This window comes from Cupressus sempervirens, chromosome 2, assembly GCF_028749045.1.
Source record: "Cupressus sempervirens isolate cs-2001-9-10 chromosome 2, ASM2874904v1, whole genome shotgun sequence".
In the NCBI taxonomy this organism is placed as follows: Eukaryota; Viridiplantae; Streptophyta; class Pinopsida; order Cupressales; family Cupressaceae; genus Cupressus; species Cupressus sempervirens.
This window is the reverse complement of record NC_143119.1, coordinates 297877907-297903159: the sequence shown is the minus strand read 5'-3', so window position 1 is coordinate 297903159 and position 25253 is coordinate 297877907. Positions and strand designations below refer to the sequence as shown.

At 36.7% G+C, this 25253-nt stretch overlaps 1 protein-coding gene across 11 annotated transcripts in view; it reads right to left on the bottom strand.

Annotated features, from left to right (window-relative positions):
- The window catches only part of LOC149572257 (3-oxoacyl-[acyl-carrier-protein] synthase II, chloroplastic-like), a 134460-nt gene that overhangs the window by 46626 nt on the left and 62581 nt on the right, over positions 1–25253 (bottom strand). For 6 of the 11 annotated variants that reach the window (XM_089813490.1, XM_089813489.1, XM_089813498.1 and 3 more), the window contains 8 exons: positions 3054–3164; positions 2851–2946; positions 2686–2731; positions 2139–2218; positions 1695–1763; positions 1468–1552; positions 1226–1380; positions 1022–1102 (listed from right to left, as the gene is read on the bottom strand). In XM_089813490.1, the coding sequence (XP_089669616.1) occupies positions 1022–1102; positions 1226–1380; positions 1468–1552; positions 1695–1763; positions 2139–2218; positions 2686–2731; positions 2851–2946; positions 3054–3164 (723 nt within the window). The remainder of the gene's footprint in view (positions 1–1021; positions 1103–1225; positions 1381–1467; positions 1553–1694; positions 1764–2138; positions 2219–2685; positions 2732–2850; positions 2947–3053; positions 3165–25253) is intronic. The other 5 variants (XM_089813495.1, XM_089813494.1, XM_089813496.1 and 2 more) reach the window with 3 other exon arrangements.

The window sequence follows — 25253 nt, the reverse complement described above, 5'->3', positions numbered from 1 at the left end:
CTAGAACTTGAATCAAATTCTCAGTCAAATTGCAGCTCTTCTATTCCAAAAGTGCTGATTGAAACTCCAGATAGAACCCACGGGCTCCAATCATTAAAAAGTATCCAGGCTAAATTTGATTGCACCAGTGGTCCTTTTCAAAATAAAGTCTGTCAAATGCAGTTCCATCTTTCAGCAACATATTATGTTTTACCAAATTCTATATTACTGGTTGAAGAATAAAGATCAGGTAGGGAACAAAAATAGAGGCCCAAATTTGTAAAAATTGGAGTTCCATCAGGTTGCTTTTTGGGTTTTCAAAATCAGTTTGTGGCTTGTTTTGGTGGCCCATTGTGTTGGCACAATGGCAAGACCATCCCAGCTTCCTTGGGTTTCTTGTGGGTGCACTATAGTACCCAAGGCAGCTGGGACACACTCAATCCGCTCCCATTGCCACTCGAACACACGGCACTGTTGGGTACAGGTCCAAGACCCTGTTGTTTGGATCAGCAATGCCCTTGGTTTTGTGAATTGGTTCAACCTCAAGTTGCACTCCATTGGATATGCAGTCCATACTTTTAAATGGGCTTTAGGTTTTGGTAAAATAAGTTTGCATATTATTTATTATTACTCAAATAACAAAAGATCACTTTCCATAAAAAAAGAGTTAAAAACAAAGTAGAAATATTAAACAACCATAGAGGAAGAGAGGTAGTGACAACATTGGAGCGATACATTCTGGAAAACAAGAAACTAGTCTACGGCCAATGAATTTGATATGGTGCTACATAGTACACATTCAATGCCTTGCTATTCATGCAGAATAAGATTCTTTCATTATTTGTTGGGCAAGTAATATAGGATGAGATGGCTGTATAATAGAAAGCTTGAAAATCACTTTCCTCTTCCCATTTTATTAAAATATCTCACCCACCACAGAAATAAATTGAACATAAAGAAGATCCACAATAACCAGCAACCAAATTTAGGAAGCAAGTTACACGGCTGAATGTTTGAGATTCCAAGGGATTGTCTTCCATACCTGCAAGGTTGCAACAGCTTCAACAGCCCCAGCTGCCCCTAACAAATGGCCAATCAATGATTTTGTAGAGTTCACTTTCAGCTGAAAATTTGAAATATCATTACTTCTGCTGAACAAAGTTCTTGAAAATGCATGAAGAAAATGTCTTGAATGTAAGAAGTACAAATAAATGTTCAAACAACAAATACAAGGAAGCATATGCACCTGAGAGTTCTGACCAAAACATTTAATCAATGCATTGTATTCTCTCAGATCACCTGATTTGGTAGAAGCTGCATGAGCATTAACATAGTTCACATCTTCTCTTGCTACACCTGATTGTTTCAGAGCCTTTTCAATACAGAGAAATATTCCTCTACCTGTATATCATATTCACCGTCAGTGAAATGATCATCAATCTGTCATCTCTCAAACCTTCAATGTAGAATTTCTCTTCAAGAATATACCTTCAGGATGGGGCTCAGTCAAATGATAAGCATCAGAACTCGAACTACCTCCAAGAAACTCTGCATATATCTTTGCTCCTCTTTTCTGCCAAGTTCATTGAAATACAATGGACATTATTATTAATTTTTGACATCATTTTTCATATTTGAATAATACATCAAGGAGCTTATTTTAAGAGTTTCATCTTTACTGAGCTAGGGCGATCCTCTCACAAGCAATGTTATACCTTTGCATGTTCTAGCTCTTCAAGCAGTAATACACCTGATCCTTCACCCATAACAAATCCATCTCTATCCTGACAAGTGCAGTAGAGAAAATCGTGTGTTTAGCCATCTCTAATATCTATAATAGCACACTCAATATGAATCAGACAAAAGCATGAATTGTATATTGATTTGTAAGTTTTACAAGATAATTACAGTTATTCTGGATTCCTATGCCAAGTAAATAAGCATAATGTATTTCAAATTCGACAGCCCGTTACAAATATACAGAAGGATTGAAGTTGACAATTGATGGCAGTATCGTGTATGCTTCACTACTGGAGAGCACTCACTCGGAAAGGAAACTTGGAATATCAGAATTGTGAGGATTGGACTGAGGCCTATTTACCTTGTGGATTATAAATTTTTAATGGTTAAGGGAAAATTGAAGGGGCAAAAATTCATACAGCATCCCAAGGACGTGATGCCTGTGCAGGGTTATCATTTCTTTGTGATAATGCTCTGCATGCTATAAAGCCTCCTAATCCTGTAAACAAATGCACATCCCCGTAAGTTTATACTTATAATGAATTGATCATGCTAAGTCTGCATATAAAACAGGATTAGAAAGCAATAGCTCACACACTTAACTAATATTCATAATATCTCTAAATGTTCCACAAAATAGCAGATACCCAGTGAGGATAGTTTAACACCACAAACCAATAAAGATAATCTTCTCCAATCTACAAATAATCAATAGCACACACAACACATAATGTGATGATAAACCCTAACTTTGGTATGTTATGATAATAAAGTTGTGTTGTTGTTATTGCCATCAATGTTCAAATCCCACTGAGGATGAGGTCCCTCATTTTTGGCCTCACCGGTTCATAGCTCTAGGTCAAAGCATTTACCCTTCTTTAAAATAAAAAAGAGTGTTGATAAACCCATCCAAACTTACAATTCAAAGGTGGCATCAAAAGAAAATGAGTTAAAAAGTGAACTCACCAATTGGAATAATTGCCGCATCAGAACCACCACAGAGCATTACATTCTGTGGACATAAGCACCACTGAAGTTTCAGCTCTCAATTTGCATTTTAAATTAAATGGTAATTTTTCTCGATTCCAATAAGAATAGTTGTGCTTAAACAAGATTCCTAATAGAACTTACAGCTTCCCCCTGAATGATATGATTGGCAGCACTTAAAATACAGAAATTACTTGTGGCACAAGCAGTGGAGATTGAATAATTTGGTCCCATCCAACCCTGTAAAATTATTGAAGGTGAAGGTTACAGTGACCCGTTATGTCTGCAAATATGCATTGAATATGATCCGAAAAACCACTGCAATGACATTTCAGAGAAATATTTACCAAATCCATGGCCAGCATAGCTGAACCCATATTTGTTGTTGCAAATGGTATACAGAAGGGATTCATTTTCCTGTATGAAATCCTCAGAGCCTCTACTGCATCATTAAAGACCTGTTTGTAACTTGATTGTGTTAGCCACAACAATAATACAATTGCCTAAAAAGTGTGTCAGTGCTACAATGATATTTCATTATTTTTCATTTTAATGACATAAATCCTGAATAAAATTCATCACAGAACCTCTACCACACAATGACGCAGAATATATCTTTTATTTGCTGCAATTAAGGAAGAAAATCTCTCCTTTCTGCTGCACTCTTGCAATGCTATCAATTTCATTTGGCTAGTATTATGAAGGAAAAAGTCCGATTGACAGTTCTATGGATTTGTTTCATTTGCTGATGGGTAACAAATACATTGTTCTTGTCATTCCTTTCCCCCCTCTTCCTGGTACATTCTGTTGTGTTTTCTTTCTGCATGTAATATCACAAAGAATGGTTGCAAGAGTGCTGCAGAAATGAGAGATTATTAGCCTTATTTGCAACAGAGACGAAATATTCTGCATCACATGGTATCTTTATAAAGGTTTTCTTCAATACATTCCTAGATATTAGAACTTTAAAACCCTTTGATCCAAAAGGCAGATCGTTGAGGTGAGACTATTGTGGTCTAGGTGTCACTTAACATTCATTTTGTAAAGTTCTTGAGCCTTAATAAAGCATTGAGCCTGGAATCGGTTTTATCAGCAGGTGAACTGTACTTTGGTTGATTTCAAGTTAGCAATCACACAAAATATTGCACAGACGAGTCCAAGTGTTGCAGTGCAAGTGATAAAACTTAGCATTTTTCCTTGTATGTTAAAACAACAACACAAGAAGCAATCGCCTGATCATCAAAGTGTATGCAGTATGCACTATTTAGTGTGGCCAACATGCAGAGGGAAAACACCATGAAGATTCAATACTGGTGGAAACAGAAATGATTTCACTCGCTCTTTTCAAAAATATTTGGATGCATATCTTCATTTTCTCAGTTTTGGGATTTTATTGTAGTCCATAGACAAGGGATGGAGACCAGAAGAAAAGGGTAAGAAAATTGTAGTGCTGTAACCTTCATGTTTATACTCCGTTAGTGCAAATTGTAACACCAGAGAGGTTTCCTTAGTATTGGGACAAGTTGCAGTTGTATGGGATCTTGAGTATGTGAAGTAGAGATTTATATAAGCCCTATGGCATTTTGCAGTTGTGAAGAGCTTGAAACATAGTGATGCATGAGGCTCTGGAAGCTTACTGTTGTTGAGCTTTGAACTTGGTTGTGTTTCTCCGTGGTACATGGGAGTGTTCATAGTCAACTGTCCTAGTACCTACTGTGTTCACACTTCTCTCATCTCTTATGGCTCTCTGCTTTTCTATTTGGATAGCTGAAACATGCGTGGGTGGGTGGGTGTTAAAATCCACAATTAGTGTAGAGAAGGATAATATCACAAAGGTGTTTGTGAGTTGTATATCCATTAGTTGGTGATCACTTGGAGTATAACTCCACATTTACAGATAGTGGTATCAAATCAAGTTTTTATAACCTATGTTTGTGGGATTTTGACATATTTGGATAATTTTCAATCTCCCAATACAAGGTCTAGTGGGAATGGAATCTTGGTGCCAATTTGAGTCGAAAATTGAATCAAGAGAGTGGTTAAGAGGAAAAAGAATGGAAAGAGAGGTTTATGGAGAATGGTGTAGGAAGTTGGAAAAATATATGGCTAAGATATTTTTTGAAGAACAAAAGATTGATATGCTAGAAACCATGATGCTTTCCTTAATATAGAATGACCCCTCTATTACGATAATAGATAATCATCTATTATTAGTTAATGGTAATCTATTTTTAAACTATTGTAAATATTAGAATGTTTCTAATATTTAGTTAGCTTTGTTAAGAATATTAACCAAGATAAACCTATAGGTCTAACAATACAGACCGTACTTCCTCTTAATAATAATATATCTCTAATGTTGGCATTTAATGATATATATATATATATATATATATATATATATATATATATATATATATATATATATATATATATATATATATATATATATATGTGAAGGGTTATGTCCCTTGAGGGACATACCCTTTAGAAAGGATATATAAGTAGGTTGTAAATGCAGATTATAGGACACACAGTTACAGCAGTCTACTCCTATAAGCATTTTATATCCTGCAATTTATATCTGAGATTCTCTATCACAATAAAAGGTTAAATATTCAGTATTGTATCTGCATTATAATAAGCACTAATTTCATCAATATTCATACTACTTAGAAGATCATTCTCAGCATATAAGACTGGATTAAAAGTCTGATTAAGAGATAAGGATTTAGCTGAAACTTTACATGGTATCAGAGCTCTGGCAATCGAACCTAGGCTCTGCTAAATTTCAGTAATCAGACTTTGTACACATCAAGCAACAATCTTCTATCTTCCATGGCTTACACAATCAAACCCAAGGACAGGTTTGATGGGAAAGAGCATTTTGAAGCCTGGAAGTTCAGAATCATGATGATTCTTGAAGAGAACAATGTAAAACAATTCATTGATGGAGCATCCAAACAACCCCCAATTGAACCTCACAAATCTATCTGGAGCAGAGGAAATAGAAAAGCTATTCAAATCATCTTGGATAGAGTTAAAAATGATATTGTACCTATGCTTACAAAACATCAAACTGCCTTTGATATGATGAATGCATTACGAAATGCCTATGAAGTAAACAATGCAACCAGGGTTCTTGTACTAAAAAGGCAACTGAATCATATTCGGATAAAGAAAGGAGAATCGATAAGTTCTTACTTCTTAAGAGTTGTCAGGATTAGAGATTAACTATCAAGCATAGGAACCATCATTAGTGATACAGAATTAACACTTATGGCTATAGATGGATTGCCAGATTCATGGGAGACATTTGCACAAGGAATAAGTGCCAGAGATCAGCTCCCGGACTTTAACAGACTCAAGAATGATTGTCTTCAAGAGGAATCCAAAAAACTAAAGAAATGAGGGAAACCAAAAGTAGAAGATGAAGAACTTCACGATCTTAATACAAACTCTTATAAAGGCAAGAAGAAGCATTTCAAGAAGAAAAAGGCAAATCAAAAGAATGGAAAGCCCAAGAAAGATCTATCCAAAATAAAGTGTTTCAAATGTGAAAAATTTGGACACTATAGATCTAATTGTCCTGAAAATTCCTAACAACAGGCAAATTGTACAAATGTCATCAGAGAAGAAGATACTTATGATCCTAAGAACCATGTTTTGCATTCCTCTCTATCAAATAAAATTTCAAATAAAGCATGGGTAATTGATAGTGGATCTTCTAGACATATAACGGAATACAAAGAAACTCTAGATTCTTTATCAAAGAAGGTTAACGGTGAAGTTACCATTGGTGATAACTCAGCACACTCCGTTGAAGGAATTGGAAATTGTACTTTGAAACTAAAGTCTGGAAATACTCTTTTTCTTAAAGGTATACTCTATGTACCAAGGATTAAAAGAAACCTAATCTCAATTACAACACTTGAAGATGATGGACACAATGTTCCATTCGTGGATGGCAAAGTATTAACTTGGGCTAAGAACTCTTCCATCAAGAAAGCAAAGTTAATTGGTCAAAGAAAGGGATATTTGTATGAATTGAATACAGAATCTAGTCGATCCATTCAAGCCCTAGTCCATGAAGCTGAAGATTCAAATGAAATATGGCACAAAAGATTAGGGCATCTAAATTTTAAAACTAAGATGGTTACTGGATTACCCAAATTAAATAAAGACCACCCTAGTAGTTGCAAAGGGTGTCCTCTGGGTAAAAGCACCAGAAGTCCCTTTCATGATAGTACTAGGAAAACAAATAATGTACTAGAATTAATTCATTTAGATTTATGTAGACCTATGTCTGTTCCTTCTCTTGGAGGATTCTGGTATTATATCTTGTTCATAGATGACTTCTCTAGGAAAACATGGATTTACTTTTTAAAATGCAAGGAATCAGAAGAAATCCTACAAAGATTTAAAGAATTCAAAGCATTAACTGAAAAATTTGCAGGACATAAAATTAAAGCCCTTAGAATTGATAACGAAGGAGAATATACCTCTGACTTGTTTAAAAGGTTTTGTAAAGAATCAAGGATTAAGAGGGAGTACATTGTTCCTTATAACCCAGAGCAAAATGTGGTAGCAGAAAGAAAGAATAGGATAATTGTAGAAGCTGCTAGGCCTATGATTTTTTACCAAAACCTAGAATATTATCTTTGGGCAGAAGCCCCTTCTACTATTGTATATATTCAAAATAGAAGTCCTCATTTCTATCTTAAAGATAAAACACCTAAAGAAGTATTTACTAAAGTAAAACCCAATATAAGTCATCTTAGAATTTTTGGATGTCCTGTATATATCCATGTTCCAAAAGAAAAGAGAACCAAGTTAGAACCCTCTAGGAGAAAAGGTATTTTTGTAGGGTATAGTGAAACTTCTAAAGCATATAGGAGTTTCATACCTGGACAGAAAACTATTGAACTTAGCAGAGATGTAATCTTTGAAGAAGATCTTGCATTCAAAAGAGCCATAAGTTCTAATGAACCTTCTCCTTTATCTAGTTCTAAAAGAAATAGTGAATCAGAGTCCCAGAGGGAAAACTTAGAAAAAATCGAAGATGAAATTCAAAATATGAACCTTGAAGAAAATTCAAAGAAAAGACCACTTTGGGCCATTAAAACAGTTGAAGCAGCTCAAAACTTTGCTGCACCTTCCGGAACAGTCAGAGAAAGCAAAAGACCTAAAAGATTCTCTAGTTATACAACTAACATAAGTGATTTATCCAAAACAGAGCCAACCAATCCCACTGATGCTATTAAACATACAGCTTGGAAAGAAGCTATGACAGAAGAATACCAATCTATCATGAAAACTGATGTTTGGAAAATTGTTCCAAGACCTAAAGGAAAATCTGTTGTTTCTTCCAAGTGGATATTTAAAATAAAGCATGCTGCGAATGGTAGTATTGAGAAGTATAAAGCCAGATTTGTAGCCAGAGGATTTGCTCAAAAAGAAGGGACTGATTATGAAAAAACCTTTGCTCCTGTTGCCAAATATACCTCCGTAAGAGCAGTCTTAGCAATTGCCGCATCAAAGGGATGGAAGGTACATTAGATGGATGTGAAAATAGCATTCCTAAATGGAAAGATTTTAGAAGAAGTATATCTAGAGCAACCTGAAGGATTTGAAACTCATGATCCTAATGCTTTTGTTTGTAGGCTCAAGAAAGCTCTCTATGGGCTTAAACAGGCTCCCAGGGCCTAGTACGAAAGAGTTGATAAGTATCTCACCAGCATAGGATTCTCCAAGAATGAAGCTGATCCAAATTTATATTATAAATGAGATAAAGATGATATGGTAATTCTGATATTGTATGTTGATGATCCACTAATAACAGGTGATGATCATCTCATAGATCAGTGCAAGAAAGATCTAACTAGAGAATTTGAGATGAAAGATTTGGGACTCCTTCATTACTTCCTAGGACTGGAAGTACGGCAGAATTATGACAGTATCATACTAAATCAAGGGAAGTATACATCAGATATTTTAAAGAAATTTGGAATGTGGAATTGCAAACTTATGTCTTCTCCAATGGAGACTAATCTACATAAACTTAACGAAGCAGCTGCAGAATCACCATCCATAGATTCTACTCTCTACAGACAGATGATTGGGTTTATGTACTTAGTAAATGCAAGACCAAATATTTGCTATGCAGTTAATGCCTTGAGTGAGTTTATGTGTGCAGAATCACCATCCATAGATTCTACTCTCTACAGATAGATGATTGGGTCTCTTATGTACTTAGTAAATGCAAGACCGGATATTTGCTATGCAGTTAATGACTTAAGTCAATTTGTGTGAACCAAAGGAGATTCACCTAGTCGCAGTTAAACATATTATGAGATACAAGGCATTCTTAATCTCGGACTCAAATATGAGAAAGTTGCTTTAGACTTATATGGATTCACTAATTCAGATTGGGGTGGAAGTGTTAAAGATAGGAAAAGTACTTAAGGATGTTGTTTCAGTTTGGGATCAGCAATGATATCTTGGATATGTAGAAAGCAATCTTCAGTAGCACAGAGTTCCACAGAAATTGAATACATTGCAGCAGCAATGGCCTCCGGAGAAGCAGTATGGTTGAGGAAGTTACTTGTGGGGTTATTTGGGCAAGCTATGCATCCCACGATTATTCATTGTGATAATCAGAGTTCCATCAAGCTCTCAGTGAATCTAGTTTTCCATGACAAGTCCAAGCATATTGAAATTCCTTACCATTATGTAAGAGATATGGTAGACAGGAATTCTATAAAATTGGAATACATTTGCACTGCAAATTAGACAGCAAACATACTCACCAAACCTCTATCTAGAGTGAAGATAGAACCAGTGTAACGGGACTCGCCAAGTCAGCCTCAGACTCGACGAGTCAGAGGCAGACTCCACCTTTTCGAGGCAGACTGCCTCTTGACTCGGACTCTGCCGAGTCCTGTCCGAGTCCAATCTGACTCGGCAAGTCCCGATGCCAGGACTATCACCGGCAGGTAACAAGTAAAAAGGCAAAAAAATATAAAATGCTTTGTTTAATTGGATTTTTTTGGTTTGTATAACATGTTATTAACCTAAAAAGGTCATTCCACCATTTTCTTGTGCTCACAAGAAAGAGGAAAGAGTTAAAGAAGAATATTGGGGTTTTGAGAGAGAAATCAACAAACCAGTTTGCTCTCCCATATTGATTGCTAATGGTTTGTGCATCTTTCAAGCTTGCATTAAAGCATTGAGAGGAGCTTGAGGGAGCATTTGGAGGAGGTTTCTACAAACTTGCATTTCCATTGTTTGTGCAAATTTGAAGAGGTAAGCTACAAGTTGTTGTTGCATTTCTTTGTGTTGTTTTATACTATGTTTTAAACTTTTACATTCATATTTTTTAAGTATTTTCACTTCTCATTTTGTTTACATTCATATTGCAGCAGGCTGACAGCGAACAGTAACTTATTGAAATTTGATATAATGTCTCAACACCTAGGTGAGGGAAGTGGAAATAGGCCTCCATTTAACCCTAATGTAGACCCAAATGCAATAGCAAGGGATAGGGCTTGGAAACATGCCATCTCGGGGCACAAAAAGAGAGTTGTTACATGTTGGCATTATGGTGTGGTATATAATGGGGGAGGAATAAATAGATTGAAGTATCACCTAGCACATATACCTAGACGTGATGCTAAAAAATGCAAAGATGTACTCCAAGATGTTATGCGAGACATCCAAACTCTTCTAGAGGAAAAAATGGAGCAAAAAGAATTGAAAAAGAAGCAACATGAAGAAATGGCACAACTAGCCGGAGCCCAACAGGGGTCTTCTAGTTTTCGCTCTCCATTATCCACTGCTCCACCTACGGATACCACTACTTCTACGAGTGTGAGCATTGGGCCTCGCATTCGTAAGCAAAAATCGACACTTGATTCTATGTTTGCTCCACGCATGGCTCCAGGTTCACAGCCATCGCTTGAGGGCATGGGTTGGAACAAGGATAAACATGATTATGCAAAATTGGCACTTGGGGACTTCTTCATCTACAACAACATTTCATTCAATGCAGCAAGGTAATTATTTATGTAAATTTAAATTTAAGTCTTCTCTTGCTTTCAAAGTTACAAGTTTCAACTTTCAACTTTTAGCTTTCAATAATATGTTTATTTTGTTTATTTTAATTTGTATTTTGTTTTCAAATTTATTTATAATATACTAATTTGTTTAACTTTAAATTTTATTCTATTTGTTTTAGGTCCCCTTATTGGCAAATTGGAATTGATGTTGTTGCTGTTTGTGGTCCGGGGTTCAAAGCCCCTAGTGCTGAAGAGCTAGGAGGCCCTATTTTGAACCAAAGGGTGGCTGATGTACAAGTTGAAATAACGGAGCAGCGTGAGGTGTGGAAGAAAAAACGTTGCACCATCATGATTGATGGTTGGACTGATAGAAGGAGTAGAACACTCCTCAACTTTCTTATTTCTTCATTAGGTAAACTATAATTGTACTTAGAGTCTTAGACATTAAAAATTTAGAAATAGAACTTGTACTTAAGTGATTAAGTTTATAAATTTTGAATTTATAAATTATGATTCATTATTAATCATTATACTAATTTGTTTCTTTTTCTTTAGGTGCCACGGTTTTTTTGAAATCCATTGATGCCTCGGGAAAAACAAAGAATGCTGAATATCTTATTGAGATAATGGATGAAGTGATAAAAGATGTAGGTGAGGAGAATGTGGTGCAAATAGTTACTGATAATTTGCTGCAGGAAAGCTTCTTATGGAGAGACACCCTCACCTATTTTGGATCCCTTGTGCCGCTCATTGCATTGATCTCATGTTAGAGGATCTTGGTGAACTCCCTTGGATCAAAACAGTTATAGAGCGAGAAAGGAGTGTATGCAAATTCATATATAATCATACATGGGTCCTCAACCTCATGAGGAAACACAATGAGCAAAGGGAGTTGTCTCGTCCAATGGTCACTAGATTTGCAACCAACTTCCTCACATTGAAATCCTTGCTTGATTCAAAGGGAGGTTTGAGATGTATGTTTGTTAGTGAGGAGTGGCTTGCATCCTCATATGCAAAGACCACTGCAGGGATTGCTGCAGCTGATCATATTTTTGACAAGCTCTCTTTTTGGACACCTATTGCTGATATTGTGATGGTAATTTTCTTTTTTGTCTTCATTTCAACTTTATTTTGTTTATGAAATTATATTATAAATTATTGTTCATTTTTTAAAGAAAAAACTTAAAGCTGATTATTTCTTTTCCAACTTTCATAATGATTGCAGTTTGTAAAGCCGCTTATTGTTCTCCTACGAACAGCTGATGGAGAGAAGCCCTCAATGGGCTACATTTATGAGGGCATGGATAAGGTGAAGGAGGCCATTCGCACTTTTTTTGCAGGGAATAAAGATAGGTATGGGCCTATATGGGATGTCATTGATAGACGATGGCACAATCTACTTCACAGGCCTATACATGCAGTGGCCTACTTCCTTAATCTAACATACCAGTTCAGCCCACATTTCAAGGCTGATAATGAGGTGTGGAGCGGCCTCTACGATGTTATAGAGAGAATGTCAGCAGTTAGCACAGATATAGTCCGTGAGATTGAGCTATTTAAGAAAGCTCAAGGGGACTTATTTGCACGAGAGTTGTGCAAAAGAAATAGGACAGCATTGATGCCTGGTAAACACTAAAAATCTTTGATTCTACATCCTAATTTCTAATAGTAATTCTATTACCATCTTAATTTGATAAATTCAAAGTTATTGATATGATTCAAAAATTTCTTGTTTCAGATGCACGGTGGGAGATGTTTGGCACAAAGGTGCCAAATTTACAGAGGATTGCGATTCGCATCTTGAGCCAACCATCTAGTGCATCAAGATGCGAACGTAATTGGAGTCTTTTTGAGCACATACACTCAAAGAAGCGCAATAGGTTGGCAGTGCAAAAATTAAATGATCTTGTCTTTGTTCACTACAACCTTCGCCTTCGCCATAGACAGATCCTTGGCACCGATACAACTCTGATTGTATTAGAGAATGTTGATCCTCATGCAGAGTGGAACACAGAGGTGGATGATCCTGTCTTCAGTGATGAAGATGTGGAGTGGGTAGATCAGGTGGATCAAGAGGCTGAGGCAGTAGCGATGGCAATTGAGGAGGCTAGAGCACAAGGAGACAGAGTGGACCCTAAGGCTAGGAATGATGGATCCTAGGCTGATGACGAGGATTATGTGCGTGAGGAGGATGATGATGATGAGGATGAGGAGGAGGTTCAGGGTCAGCCTTAGACACAGGCAGAGAGGATGGCTCTAGAGTCTTCCATGACTTATCGTAGGCGCACTCGTAGGAGGACATAGAGGATGGCTCTAGTTGTTATTTTGATATACCATGGATTTTGTAATCCATGAATGTTGTAGACATTTGAGTCTTTGATATTGGAGTGACACTATGTTTATTACTTTATAGTTTATAACTTTATATTGTGGTTATTCAGTTTTTTTCCTTCAAAAATTCGCTTTTATACTTATGTGATCTATGCAAAATTGTGTATGTGTATTAAGTAGGTTCTATTTATATCAATTATTGTGTATTTGATGTTAATTGACTAAAAGATGCAAGAAACAATCTTTAAATCTTTAAAAATCTTTGGATTTCATGAGTTTTTCAATTTTTCGAGTCCTTGCCAATTCCGGTCGCCGAGTCCGAGTCTGAGTCGGATTTTGGCCTTTCCGAGTCAGAGGCGAGTCCGAGTCCCGTAACATTGGATAGAACACTTCAGGAGGAGACTTGGTATGGTTGAGCTGTAATCCATTTGTACTCTCTTGATTATTAATAAAATAATTTTATTTTGTCAGGCTATTGACTGTTATGGGGTCCACCATTTGTATTCATTATTTTAAGAGGTGACGATCTCTGAAAATAATGAACACTTGTATAAAACGTTATGAGAGGTGATGATCTCTTAGATAATGTGCTAAATAGTAGAGTTCTATTGTAAGATCTAGAGGAGTTCAAGATCATATTGTGATGTTGACATTGCTATGTTCGTGGGTCACAAATTGGATAAAGGAAGAATCTTAGTATTCTTCGAGTTTATCTTGTACTCTGGTAGATCTTAAAACTCATAATTATGTTGTGATATGGAAATACCAGTTTCTATGAAATCATAACTTGGATAAATGAAGAGATTACTCTTCAGATTTATCCTGTATAATATCACTAGTGGCAGTGATTTGTCATATCACAGGTTTAGTAATATGACTTTGTATCATGTGTTCTATGATACCACATACTAAGAAGAGACGGACAAATATAGAGTATTAATTCTTGCTTATTCATCTGTACGGGTGTTGCTAGATATAGAATCTCTTTGTAAGATTATCAAGTTAAAAGGGAGTGTTAAGAATATTAACCAAGATAAACCTATAGGTCTGACAATACAAACCGTACTTCCTCTTAATAGTAATATATCTCTAATGTTGGCATTTAATGATATATATCTCTATCCTATAGGTGCCAAGTTAGGAAGGGTTATGTCCCTTGAGGGACATGCCCTTTAGAAAGGATATATAAGTAGGTTGTAAATGCAAATTATAGGACACACAGTTACAGCAGTCTGCTCCTATAAGCATTTTATATCCTACAATTTATATCTGAGATTCTCTATCACAATAAAAGGTTAAATATTCAGAATTGTATCTGCATTATAATAAGCACTAATTTCATCAATATTCATACTACTTAGAAAATCATTCTCAGCATATAAGACTGGATTAAAAGTCTGATTAAGAGATAAGGATTTAGCAGAAACTTTACAAGCTTTAGTTAGTGGTAGCTTTTTCAGCTTTCTTTCAACTAGAATAGAATGTTTCTATTCTTTACGATCATATCCTAAGGAAACATCATTCCATTCTTTTGTATATATTGACCTCTTGATCTCTGTTAATAACAAGGAAGTATTTTACCAGTTACTTCATAATATGGTATTAGAGCCTATTGCTTAATTTTTTCGAAAACCATAATTTCTTCTTCAAAATTATCAGACTCATTTTCAAAATTGTTTCTATCATCCTTGCTTCATCATATCAAAATGCTCTAATTTTCGAACAAGGGCTATGAGTTTCGAACAAGGGTTTTGTCTAAGGGTTTGTTGAGGATCTCTACCAAAAACTACAATTTTCTTCTGTTCAAACGTTGGTTCTTGGCTAGGGTTTAGATTTCGACAGGCCACTACGCTCAAAACGCATCTGCAAAAACGTGACTACAGTTCGTGTCCTCTACTCGAGATCATCTCAGATCCTTTGCTTGTGGTTTTATCTAGTCATTTTTGGCCTACTAATCACGACACCCATCCAAAACCCCTGTTCCCAGTGTCATGTTGGTCCTCAGCTCGCGTTTCAAATTGCTAGGAGAGCTCATTTTTCTGCAAATCGCAACATAACGCCAAACCTCCAATACATCACACGACTTCATGTTTTGGAGTTAAAACCCTACAAATCCACAACTCCTGTGATGTTTCAACAAAGAAAAAGGTTCTCTGTTAAAAATCAGCCGTTTCTTACCAGAAAACACCATTTTTCTACAATTTTTTTCCTCCATGGTTGCTGACCAGAGTTTTCTTCGAAACCCTAATTTTTGAGCTCGGAAATTTTTTTGATTCCAAATTCTTGGTGGGTTTTCCAGAGCTCAACTGGGATGTCATATTTTTCTGGGTGCCTTGATTTTTGAGCCAACAAATCTAGAAACTAGCAAGATATTCCTTCTAGGTTTTTCGAACTCTCTTCTGGGTCACTCTCCAAATTTTTTGGGTCTTCTAGTTATTTTGCCTCGTAGAATGTGCCTTCATAGATTTTCATTTTTTCTATTGAAAAATGTGTCATGGCATCTCTGACAAACATTCTGCTTGAGCACAACTCAAAATTCAATGGTCGCAATTATGGCACTTGGAAGCAACAAATCATAGCAATTTTTGAATATCAGAATACCGATCAAATTGTTTTGGGTGTTACAAAGTGTCCGACTACTCTTGGTACTGATTAGGATACTTGGGATTTGAATAATCGAGAGGCAGTGATGCTTATCAAATTATCCATGGCTAATGATCAGCTCTCTCAGATTCCATCTGGCAAGATAGCTGCCAAGATATGGACACATCTTAAAGGTCTTCATGAGACTTCTGACAAAAGCAGAGCTTTCTTTTTGAAGGACACTGTTTTATATTATCATGGATGAGTGAACCTTGCTCCAGGCAAACCTAAATAGGATCCAAGAAATCCGTGATCAGTTGCTACCATCGATTGCAAGATGGAGGAAGAGGATATTGCAGTTATCACTCTTTAGAGTTTACCAAAGTCCTATGAGCATTTTATTGAGACTCAACATCACGTCTTCTGGTGTTGATCTGAAGTTCACTGATCTTTGCACACTTCTGCTTCAGCAAGATCGGTGGAAACAACAGTTCGGTAGCAGCTTCATCTCCACCTCCATAGAGCAAGCCTTTGCTGCTAGATCCTTTCAGAAGGATAAAGGCAGGTTTCAGTAGTCATCTCTACAGAAGTCTTCTACTCCAGCTTCAGATGGCTCTCGGAAGAAGAACATTCAATGCAACTATTGCCACAAGTTTGGGCACATGAAGGTTGAATGTCAAAAATGCTTAGTTGCAAATTTAAGCAGTCAGGTTCGTAGTCCAAAATGAACAATGTAGAGCACACTGAGCAGACAGAATCTGTCTTTTACGCCTTCATGGCTAAAAGACCTGCAGATCATGTGAAGTCGTCTGCCTGGTACATTGATTCAAGTGCCTCTCGTCACTTCACCCATCGTAGAGACTGGTTCATTGACTACCAACCTTACACAGATTCTATTATTTTTGGTGGTGGAGAAGAGTACATTATTGTCGGCAAAGGCAACATTCAGATATAGTCTGCTGAGAGGAATCCCATTTTCCTCGATGTGTACTACGTACCAGGGATGGACCTAAATCTACTCACAGTCAGTCAGTTGTTGCAACATTCTCCACAGTTGGATGTCACCTTTTGTTTACATCAGTGTACCATCACTAATAGGGCAACTCAGTCTATTGTTGCAGTGGGTCTTGAGGACCATGTCTTTCCGACTTACTGATTTTGGTGATTCTCGGGACTTAGCTATGGCTGCTCGGCGATCTTCTGTTAGCACACTTTGGCATTAGCGATATGGGTACTTAAATGTGCATTATCTCTCACATCTTTCTTGGGAAGAGCTTGTCCTTGGATTGCCAGAGTTTCAGACTCAACAGCTTGGAGTTTGCAATGCATGTCAGGCTAGGAAGCAACATTGCACACCTTTCACCAGTGGCAATTTATTGCAAACTTCTCAGGTACTTCAGCTTGTTCATGTCGATATCTGCAGCCCTATGGCCAATCCTTCTATTCTTGGGTCCAAGTATTTTCTATTGTTTGTTGATGATTTCAGTAAAAAAATGTGGGTGTATTTCCTTAAAAAGAAATCAGATGCATTTCCTGTATTTCAGAAGTTTAAACCTTTAGTTGAAAAAGAGTCTGAAAAATCTATTATTACTCTTAGATCAAACAATGGGGGAATTTTGTTCTAATGATTTCTCTAGCTTCTTGGATACTCGTGGCATCAAACGCCAATTAACCACACACCACAACAAAACAGTGTAGTTAAACGACGAAACAAAACAATCACCAAGATGGCTCGATCCATGCTTGAACACAGACATGTTTTGAAGAAGTTTTGGGCAGAAGTAGTCAACAATGCAGTTTATCTTTTGAATCGGTCACCCACAGTGGCAGTCAAAGGTAAAACTCTAGAAGAGGCCTGGTCAGGTCACAAGCCCAGAATTAGTCACTTGAAGGTTTTTGACTCCCTTGCTTTTGTTTGGATCTCTAATGCATCACGCACCAAGTTGGATGCCAAGAGTCAAAAACTCATGCTTGCTAGATACAGTAGTCTTCACAAAGCCTAATGCTTGATCGACATTGAGACATCTCGTCTCTTGTACAATCGTGATCTAGTCTTTGATTAGCAACGAGGACCACTCATACCTGTTTCTCCTATTCCTGATCCAATAGACCAACCTATGAAGGCTCATGATTTGGGAGTTAGGCTTTCATTAGGTCCACTTGATGGGAGGGCTCTAGTAGCTCCTGCAGCTCTAGTTATATTAGTGATTCTTGTACAGACACCTCCAGCTTCTCCTGCAGGATCACCTCAATTTGTAGATGCTTTACTTGAGTTTGATCCAGATTCTTCTGATGAGGAACCTGATCACCAAGCATCTCCTGATACTATTGTTGGTCATTCTCCTCTTCGGCCTAAGTGGTGAGCTAAGAAACTTGTTGATCTTCGTGATGATGAGTTCATTGATGGGAGAACTGCTCGAAAAAAGAGCAAACCTATAGAGTTTGTTAACTTTTCTCTGATGGCCAACATTCATAGTGTGTTTGAACCTCAAATATACTCTAACACTAAAGGAATTCTAGAGTGAGAGCAAGCCATGACATTTGAACACCAGAGCCTACTGAAGAATAACACTTGGGTCCTTTCTGATCTTCCACCAAGGTAGAAACCCATTGACTGCAAATGGGTTTACAAAATCAAATACAAATCTAATGGTACTTTGGATAAGTAGAAAGCTCGTCTACTGGCAAAGGGCTTTTTTAAGCGTTAGGGCATTGATTATGAGAAGACCTTTGCTCCTACTACAAAAATGAGCACCGTCAGATTAGTCCTAGCCATGGCAACACAGTTTGGCTGGAAGGTCCATCAGATGGATGTCAAAAGTGCTTTCTTGAATGGTGATCTCCATAAAGTGGTCTACATGATGTAGCCTCTATTAGCATGAATGTTGATGATACTACTTTGAAGGAGTATTCTAAGCATTGGAGAGTATTGATATGTTGCATTCATGACTGTGTTTGTCATTGATGTCAACATAGGATGGTTTCTATAAAGACTGGCTGAGTAACAAACAAAGATCTTAATGGTACGAACAATGGTTTGATTGTCTGGTGATGTGCAGTTATGGACATGTTCGGCATAGTGTCCTGATGACGTGGTCAAGTGCGCAAAGTCTAAGCTGAGGACGTATGGAAGTTGTACCTGATTTATAGAGAGCAGTTTAGAGACAAAGCATTAGGGAAGCAGTTCCTAATGTTTGTTCGCTATCTTACATCTGAGATGCAATGAGAAGATGCATAGTCAGAAAATGATAGAGGACAGTTTGTTGATGACATCAGCGAGTGTGCAAGCCCTATTATCGCACGCGTGAAGTTTTGTATAGACTGTGAGCTGACAGTGTTATTGTAATTGTAATTAATTAATTATCTTATTATAATTAATTGAGAAAGCGTCAAGGCCGACTCAAGGAATTATTATGAAGATATAGTATAAAGGAAAGATGTTTTCCTTGTTTGTATGTGTGTGAAAATCTATTGAAGTGCGAAGTGCGAAAAGGAGCAGAGTGCTTATATATAAATGATCCAAGGGATTATTAGATGCGAGATTTGTGATCTAGTTATAAGATCAGAAGAAGCAGAGGTCTGGTTAACAGGACAGAAGAAGAGGAAGGAATTACATTTCATTTCTATTATTCTGCAAGGAATAATACAAAGATCATCTAGACAGTGGTTCATTGGTCTTGCCCTTGAAGTTTTTGGGCAATGGGTCCAACTGTCTTCCACAACTCTTAACAGGGTTGCAATCTCCTGACAGGGATTCAAAGTCTCCTAACAGGGACTCATATGTATTGAATGTATTCATAGACTCCTAACAAGGTCCATCCTCTAACAAGGAATATTTGTATTAGTACATCATTTTGTGGGTACCATCCCCACTAGGGTTTTCTCTCTGATCAAGGGTTTCCCTGGTTAACATATCCGTTGTTATTCTATATGAGTATCTTGTTGTGGTTGCAATTTATATTACTCATATGGTTAAGTTTGTTTAACGTTGATAATTTTGTGATAATAGTTGGATAACTGATTCACCCCCCTTGGTATTAGAGCATTAGTTCCTTGAAGGATAAGCTTAATAGCTTTGGGAGATCGATGGCGAATCTTTTCAGAAAGGATAGTCCTAGATTTGATGGGGCCAACTATGATAGTTGGAAGGAAGATGAAGACTCACCTGTTGTGCATGGGTCCAAGATATTGGATCTTAACAAAGAATAAGAAGAAAATTGTTGAAGAAAAAAAGCTTGAGGGATGCAGTGAAGATGAAAGAGATTTATTCATGTGTAACATGAGAGCCAGAGAAACTCTACTATCAGCTCTTCCAAAGAACGAATAGAGTTTGGTAAAGTCACTTGAAACATCTTATGAAATTTGGAAAGCATTAGAATCTACTTTTGAAGGTGATACACATACAAAGAGAATGAGATTGCATAATTGGATATGTGCATTTCAAGATGCTAAGATGATGGAAGATGAATCTTTAAGAAGTTATATTGGTCAAATATCATAAATTGTTATAGGAATTCGGTCTCATGGTCGAACTAAGGAAGAAGATGAAGTAATATGGAAGATCTTGAAAATTTTGACACCACCATTCAATCAAGTAGCTCAAATGATTAGGCTAGTAATGCCCTGCACTAAAAATTTCACAAAGGAAATGTTGCTTGGAAGATTAGAATCTGTAGAAGTAGATCTGAGACAGTTTGGAGATCTAGCCTAATTTGACAAGGAGTGCAAGCACACATGGAGATTTTGCTGGTAGCAGCAGATCTGATGAAGACAAGAAGATTGAGGAAGGAATAGCCCCTCTTGTGAGAAGAGAAAAAGATGGTATGAAAATCTTTAAAAATTGGACTTGTGATGAATTTGGTCATTATGCATCTAAATGTCCTAAAAGAGAGAAAAAGTATAAGGGAAAGTTTAAACCTAGAAGAGATAGAGATAGAAATTGTTTGTATGCAAATAAAGATGCAGAATCTGGATGAGAAAGGTCAAAGTGAATGTGATGATGAATTGGGATTTGTGGCTATCAAAGAAGATGATCTTGATCGAGAAATTAGACAAGAAAGAGCTCTAATTTCCCAAGTGGAAAAGAAATCTGATTGGATAATTGATAGTGGTTGTTCACATCACATGACTAGTGATATGAATAAGTTTGTTAAGTTCAAGGATCATGATGGAGGTATTGTTAGAGTTGGTAAGAATGTAGCCTATCATGTAACAGGAATTGGATCCATTACTCTTGATGGTAAAACTAACACTGAAGATGTTTATTTTATTGATGGATTAAAGCATAACTTGTTGAGTGTTGGATAGTTGGTGGACAAGGGTTATCAATTGCAGTTCACTGAGAAGACCTGCATTATCAAAGACAGAGATGGTAATTTGATTGGAACAGATACAAGATCCAGAGGTAATGTATTTCAGTTGAATTCTACTGAAATGACATGTTTGGTAGCTAAAGTGGACAATAGTTGGTTGTGGCATAGAAGATTCTGTCACATAAACTTTGATAATATTGTGAAGGCTAGTAGCACATTTGCAGTTAGGGACTTACCTAAGCTTACAAAGCCTACTAATGTAGTGTGTAAAGAATGTATTTTGGTGAAATAGAAGAAAGTATCATTTCCTAAGAAGAAGTTCAATACCACACAGAAGCTAGAGATTGTACACATAGATCTAAGTGGTACTTCTAGAACAAGAGGATTCTATAGTGAAAGGTACTTTATGATTTTTGTTGATGATTTCACTAGATTAATGTGGGTAGCATTTCTTAGAGAGAAATCTGAAGTTTTGAGAAGTTTAAGATATTTAAGAATAGAGTTGAGAATGGATCTGGTGTTAAGATAAAGTGTTTGAGATCTGATAGAGGAGAAGAATTCACCTCTAGATAGTTTAACATATTTTGTGAAAAGATTGGAATCAAAAGATAGCTATCTTCACCAAGAACCCCTGATCAAAATGAGATTGCTAAAAGAAGGAATAAGTCAGTAGCAGAAGCAGCAAGAGTGATGTTTGAGAATGATGTTTCTAAGACATTTTGGAGAGAAGCAGTCAATATAGCAATATACACTCTGAATAGAGTGCAGACTAGAAAAGGTATGAACAAGACACCTTATCAACTATGGTTTCGTCATTCACCATCAGTTAAGTATTTCAAAATATTTGGAAGCAAATGTTACATTAAGAGAGATGATGGCATTGGTAAGTTTGATCCAAGAAGTGATGAAGGTATGTTTCTTGGTTATTCATTGAAAAACAAAGCATACAAATGTTTTAACTATAGGACTCAATCAATAGTTGAATGCGCAAATGTAAGGATTGATGAAAAGTTTGGAACTAAGGAAAAGATGGTAGATTATAATTTAGATAAAGAAGAAGATAATTTTGGAATTGTTAGACAGAATGCTGAAGTTTTCTTTGAGACTAACAGTGTTTTGCAGAATGATGTCCTAACTGTTGAGCAAAGAGGAGAGCGAAGATCTGAACCTAGAGAAGAGATAAGTTGAGATGTCAACTCTTACCCCTAGTAGGAATCTGACAAAGAATCATCCTCTTGAGCAGATAATTGGAAGCAAAGACAAAGGTGTGATGCCAAGAAACAAAGTAAATGAAGAGATGTGTTTGATATCTCAAGTTGAACCTAAGAGCACAGATGAAGCATGTAAAGATGATCATTGGATTCAAGCAATGAAAGAAGAATTAGATCAGATTGTGAAGAATGATACATGGGAGTTAATTCCTAGACTTAAAGACAAGAATGTGATAGGAACCAAATGGATATTCAAAAACAAGATGAATGAGCAAGGCAAAGTTGTGCGGAACAAGGCTAGACTTGTATGCAAAGGATATTCACAGCGACTATGAGGAGACATATGCACCTGTAGCCAGAATGGAAGCAATAAAGATGTTCTTGACTTATGCAGCAAATAAGAAGTTCAAGGTTTATCAAATGGATGTTAAATCAACATTTCTGAATGGAAAACTTGAAGAAGAGGTATATATTGAGCAGCCTGAAGGTTTTCCTTTATCAAAAGACAAAAACATGATATGCAAACTAAAGAAAGCTCTATATAGTTTGAAGCAAGCACCTAGAACCTGGTATGCAAGGTTGGACAGCTATTTGGCAAAGCTTGGATTTGCTAAAGGTATGACAGATAGTAACTTATATTTGAAAGAAGTTGAGAATGGTTTGCTGACAATAGTAATATTTGTTGATGACATCATTTTTGGAGGCAATGATGAAGCAAATGATAAGTTTGCTAAAGATATGAAGAATGAGTTTGAAATGAGCATGATAGGAGAAATGAAGTTTTTCCTACCATTGCAGATTGTACGGAACAGTGATGGTATTTTCATTTCACAAGCTAAGTATTTGAATGACTTGTTGAAAAGGTTTGGCTCAGAAAGTTATAAACCTATGGGTACACCTATGATAATTGGTCACAAGTTATCCAACAAAGATGAGACACCTGCAGTAGAGCAGAAGAAGTATAGATCTATAATTGGAGGTTTGCAGTATTTGACTCACACCAGACTAGATATAGCAAATGCAGTTGGGATTGTAGCTAGATTTCAAGCTTATCCTAAGGAGTATCATTTTGCAGTAGTGAAGAGAATATTTAAATATTTGAAAGGAACATTTGACTATGGAATTTGGTATGATAGATCAAGTGATTTCACTCTATGTGCATATACTGATGTGGATTAGGCAGGCAGTATGGATGACAGAAAGAGCACCAGTGGTGGAGCATTCTTTCTTGGAGGAAGATTGGTTTCTTAGCTAAGCAAGAAGCAAGATTGCATTTATCAAAGTACTGTAATCAAGTTACGTGGATGAAGCAGATGTTGAAGGATATCAGAATTTAGTTTGAAGAACGTGTTATCACTTACTGTGATAACACAAGTATAGTGAGTATGTCTAAGAATCCTATATTGCATTCTAAGACTAAGCATATATCTATTAAGTATGTACTGAGAGAGAAAGCAACAAAAAAAGAGATCAGATTGGAGTATGTGAGTACTAAAGATCAAATTGTAGATATCTTTACGAAGCCTTTGCCTAAAGATACATTTTAGTACTTAAGAGGTATGCTTGGGATTATGCCCCTACCTACTTCTGAGTAGATGATGCGGAGAGTGCATCAGTCCAATGGTACAGAGCACTATTGTTAGCCTGGACTGAATGCTGATGCTTCCCGTATGGGGGAGTATATGTGATGAGCAGAGTTATTGAGGACTCTTGGTATTTGGTTTTGAATAGTGTCTTTGGACACTCAAGTTGGTTGAAGATTTAGAGAAACATATTAGCAATTGGTATGTGTTGTAACACTGAGATTGAGGTCTTTGACATTGATGTCAATGGGGGAGAGTATGCATGAAAAACATCTCCTAAGGTATGGGGGAGAGAACAACTCCTAAGTATAGGGAAGAGAATATGCACAAGGGAGAGATATCTCTTTAGAGAGATTTAGAAAGATTCATGAAAGTAAGTAGGAATATGCACCTGATGTATTGTGAATTGTTTAGTGTGAAATAAACAATTGATGTCTAAGAAGCAAGAGTATGCACTTATTGTGTTTGAGGCTTTTTAGCGTGTGGACAACTGATGCTGGTCATCAGCAACAGAACACTATTTGGTATTCTTGGAACTTAGATGGTTTTTCATCTATGTTGCCATCAATGCCAAAGGGGGAGATTGTTAGCATGAATGCTAATGATTCTACTTTGGGAGAGTATTCTAAGCATTGGAGAGTATTGACATGTTGCATTCATAACTGTGTTTGTCATTGATGTCAACATAGCATGGTTTCTGTAAAGACTAGTTGAGTAGTAGACAGAGATCTTAATGGTACGAATAATGGTTTGATTGTCTGGTGATGCGCAGTTATGGACATTTTCGGCACAGTGTCGTGATGACGTGGTCAAGTGCGCAGAGTCTAATTTGAAGACGTACGGAAGTTGTACCTAATTTATAGAGAGCAATTCAGAGACAAAGTATTCGAGAAGCAGTTCCTAATGTTTGTTCACTATCTTACATCTGAGATGCAATGAGAAGATGCACAATCAAATATTGACAAAGGACAGTCTGTTGATGATGTCAGCGAATGCGCAAGCCTTAGTATGACATGTGTGAAGTTTTGTATAAACTGTGAGCCAACAGTGCTATTGTAATTGTAATTAATTAATTATCTTATTATAATTAATTGGGAAAGCTTCAACGCCGACTCAAGGAATTATTATGAAAATATGGTATAAAGGAAAGATGTTTTCCTTGTTTGTATGTGTAAAAATCTATTGAAGTGTGAAGTGCCAAAAGGAGCAGAATGCTTATTGAATGCATGTAACTGATCCAAGGGATTATTGGATGTAAGATTTGTGATCTGGTTACAAGATCAAAAGGAGCAGAGGTCGGTTGACAGGATAGAAGAAGAGGAAGGAATTATATTTCATTTCTATTATTCTGCAAGGAATAATACAAAGACCATTTGGACAGTGGATTCATTGGTCTTGCCCTGAAGACCATTTTGCATTTTTCACGGGTCAAGTTGCATGACTTGCCTGACTCAGGCAACTTGACCCAGC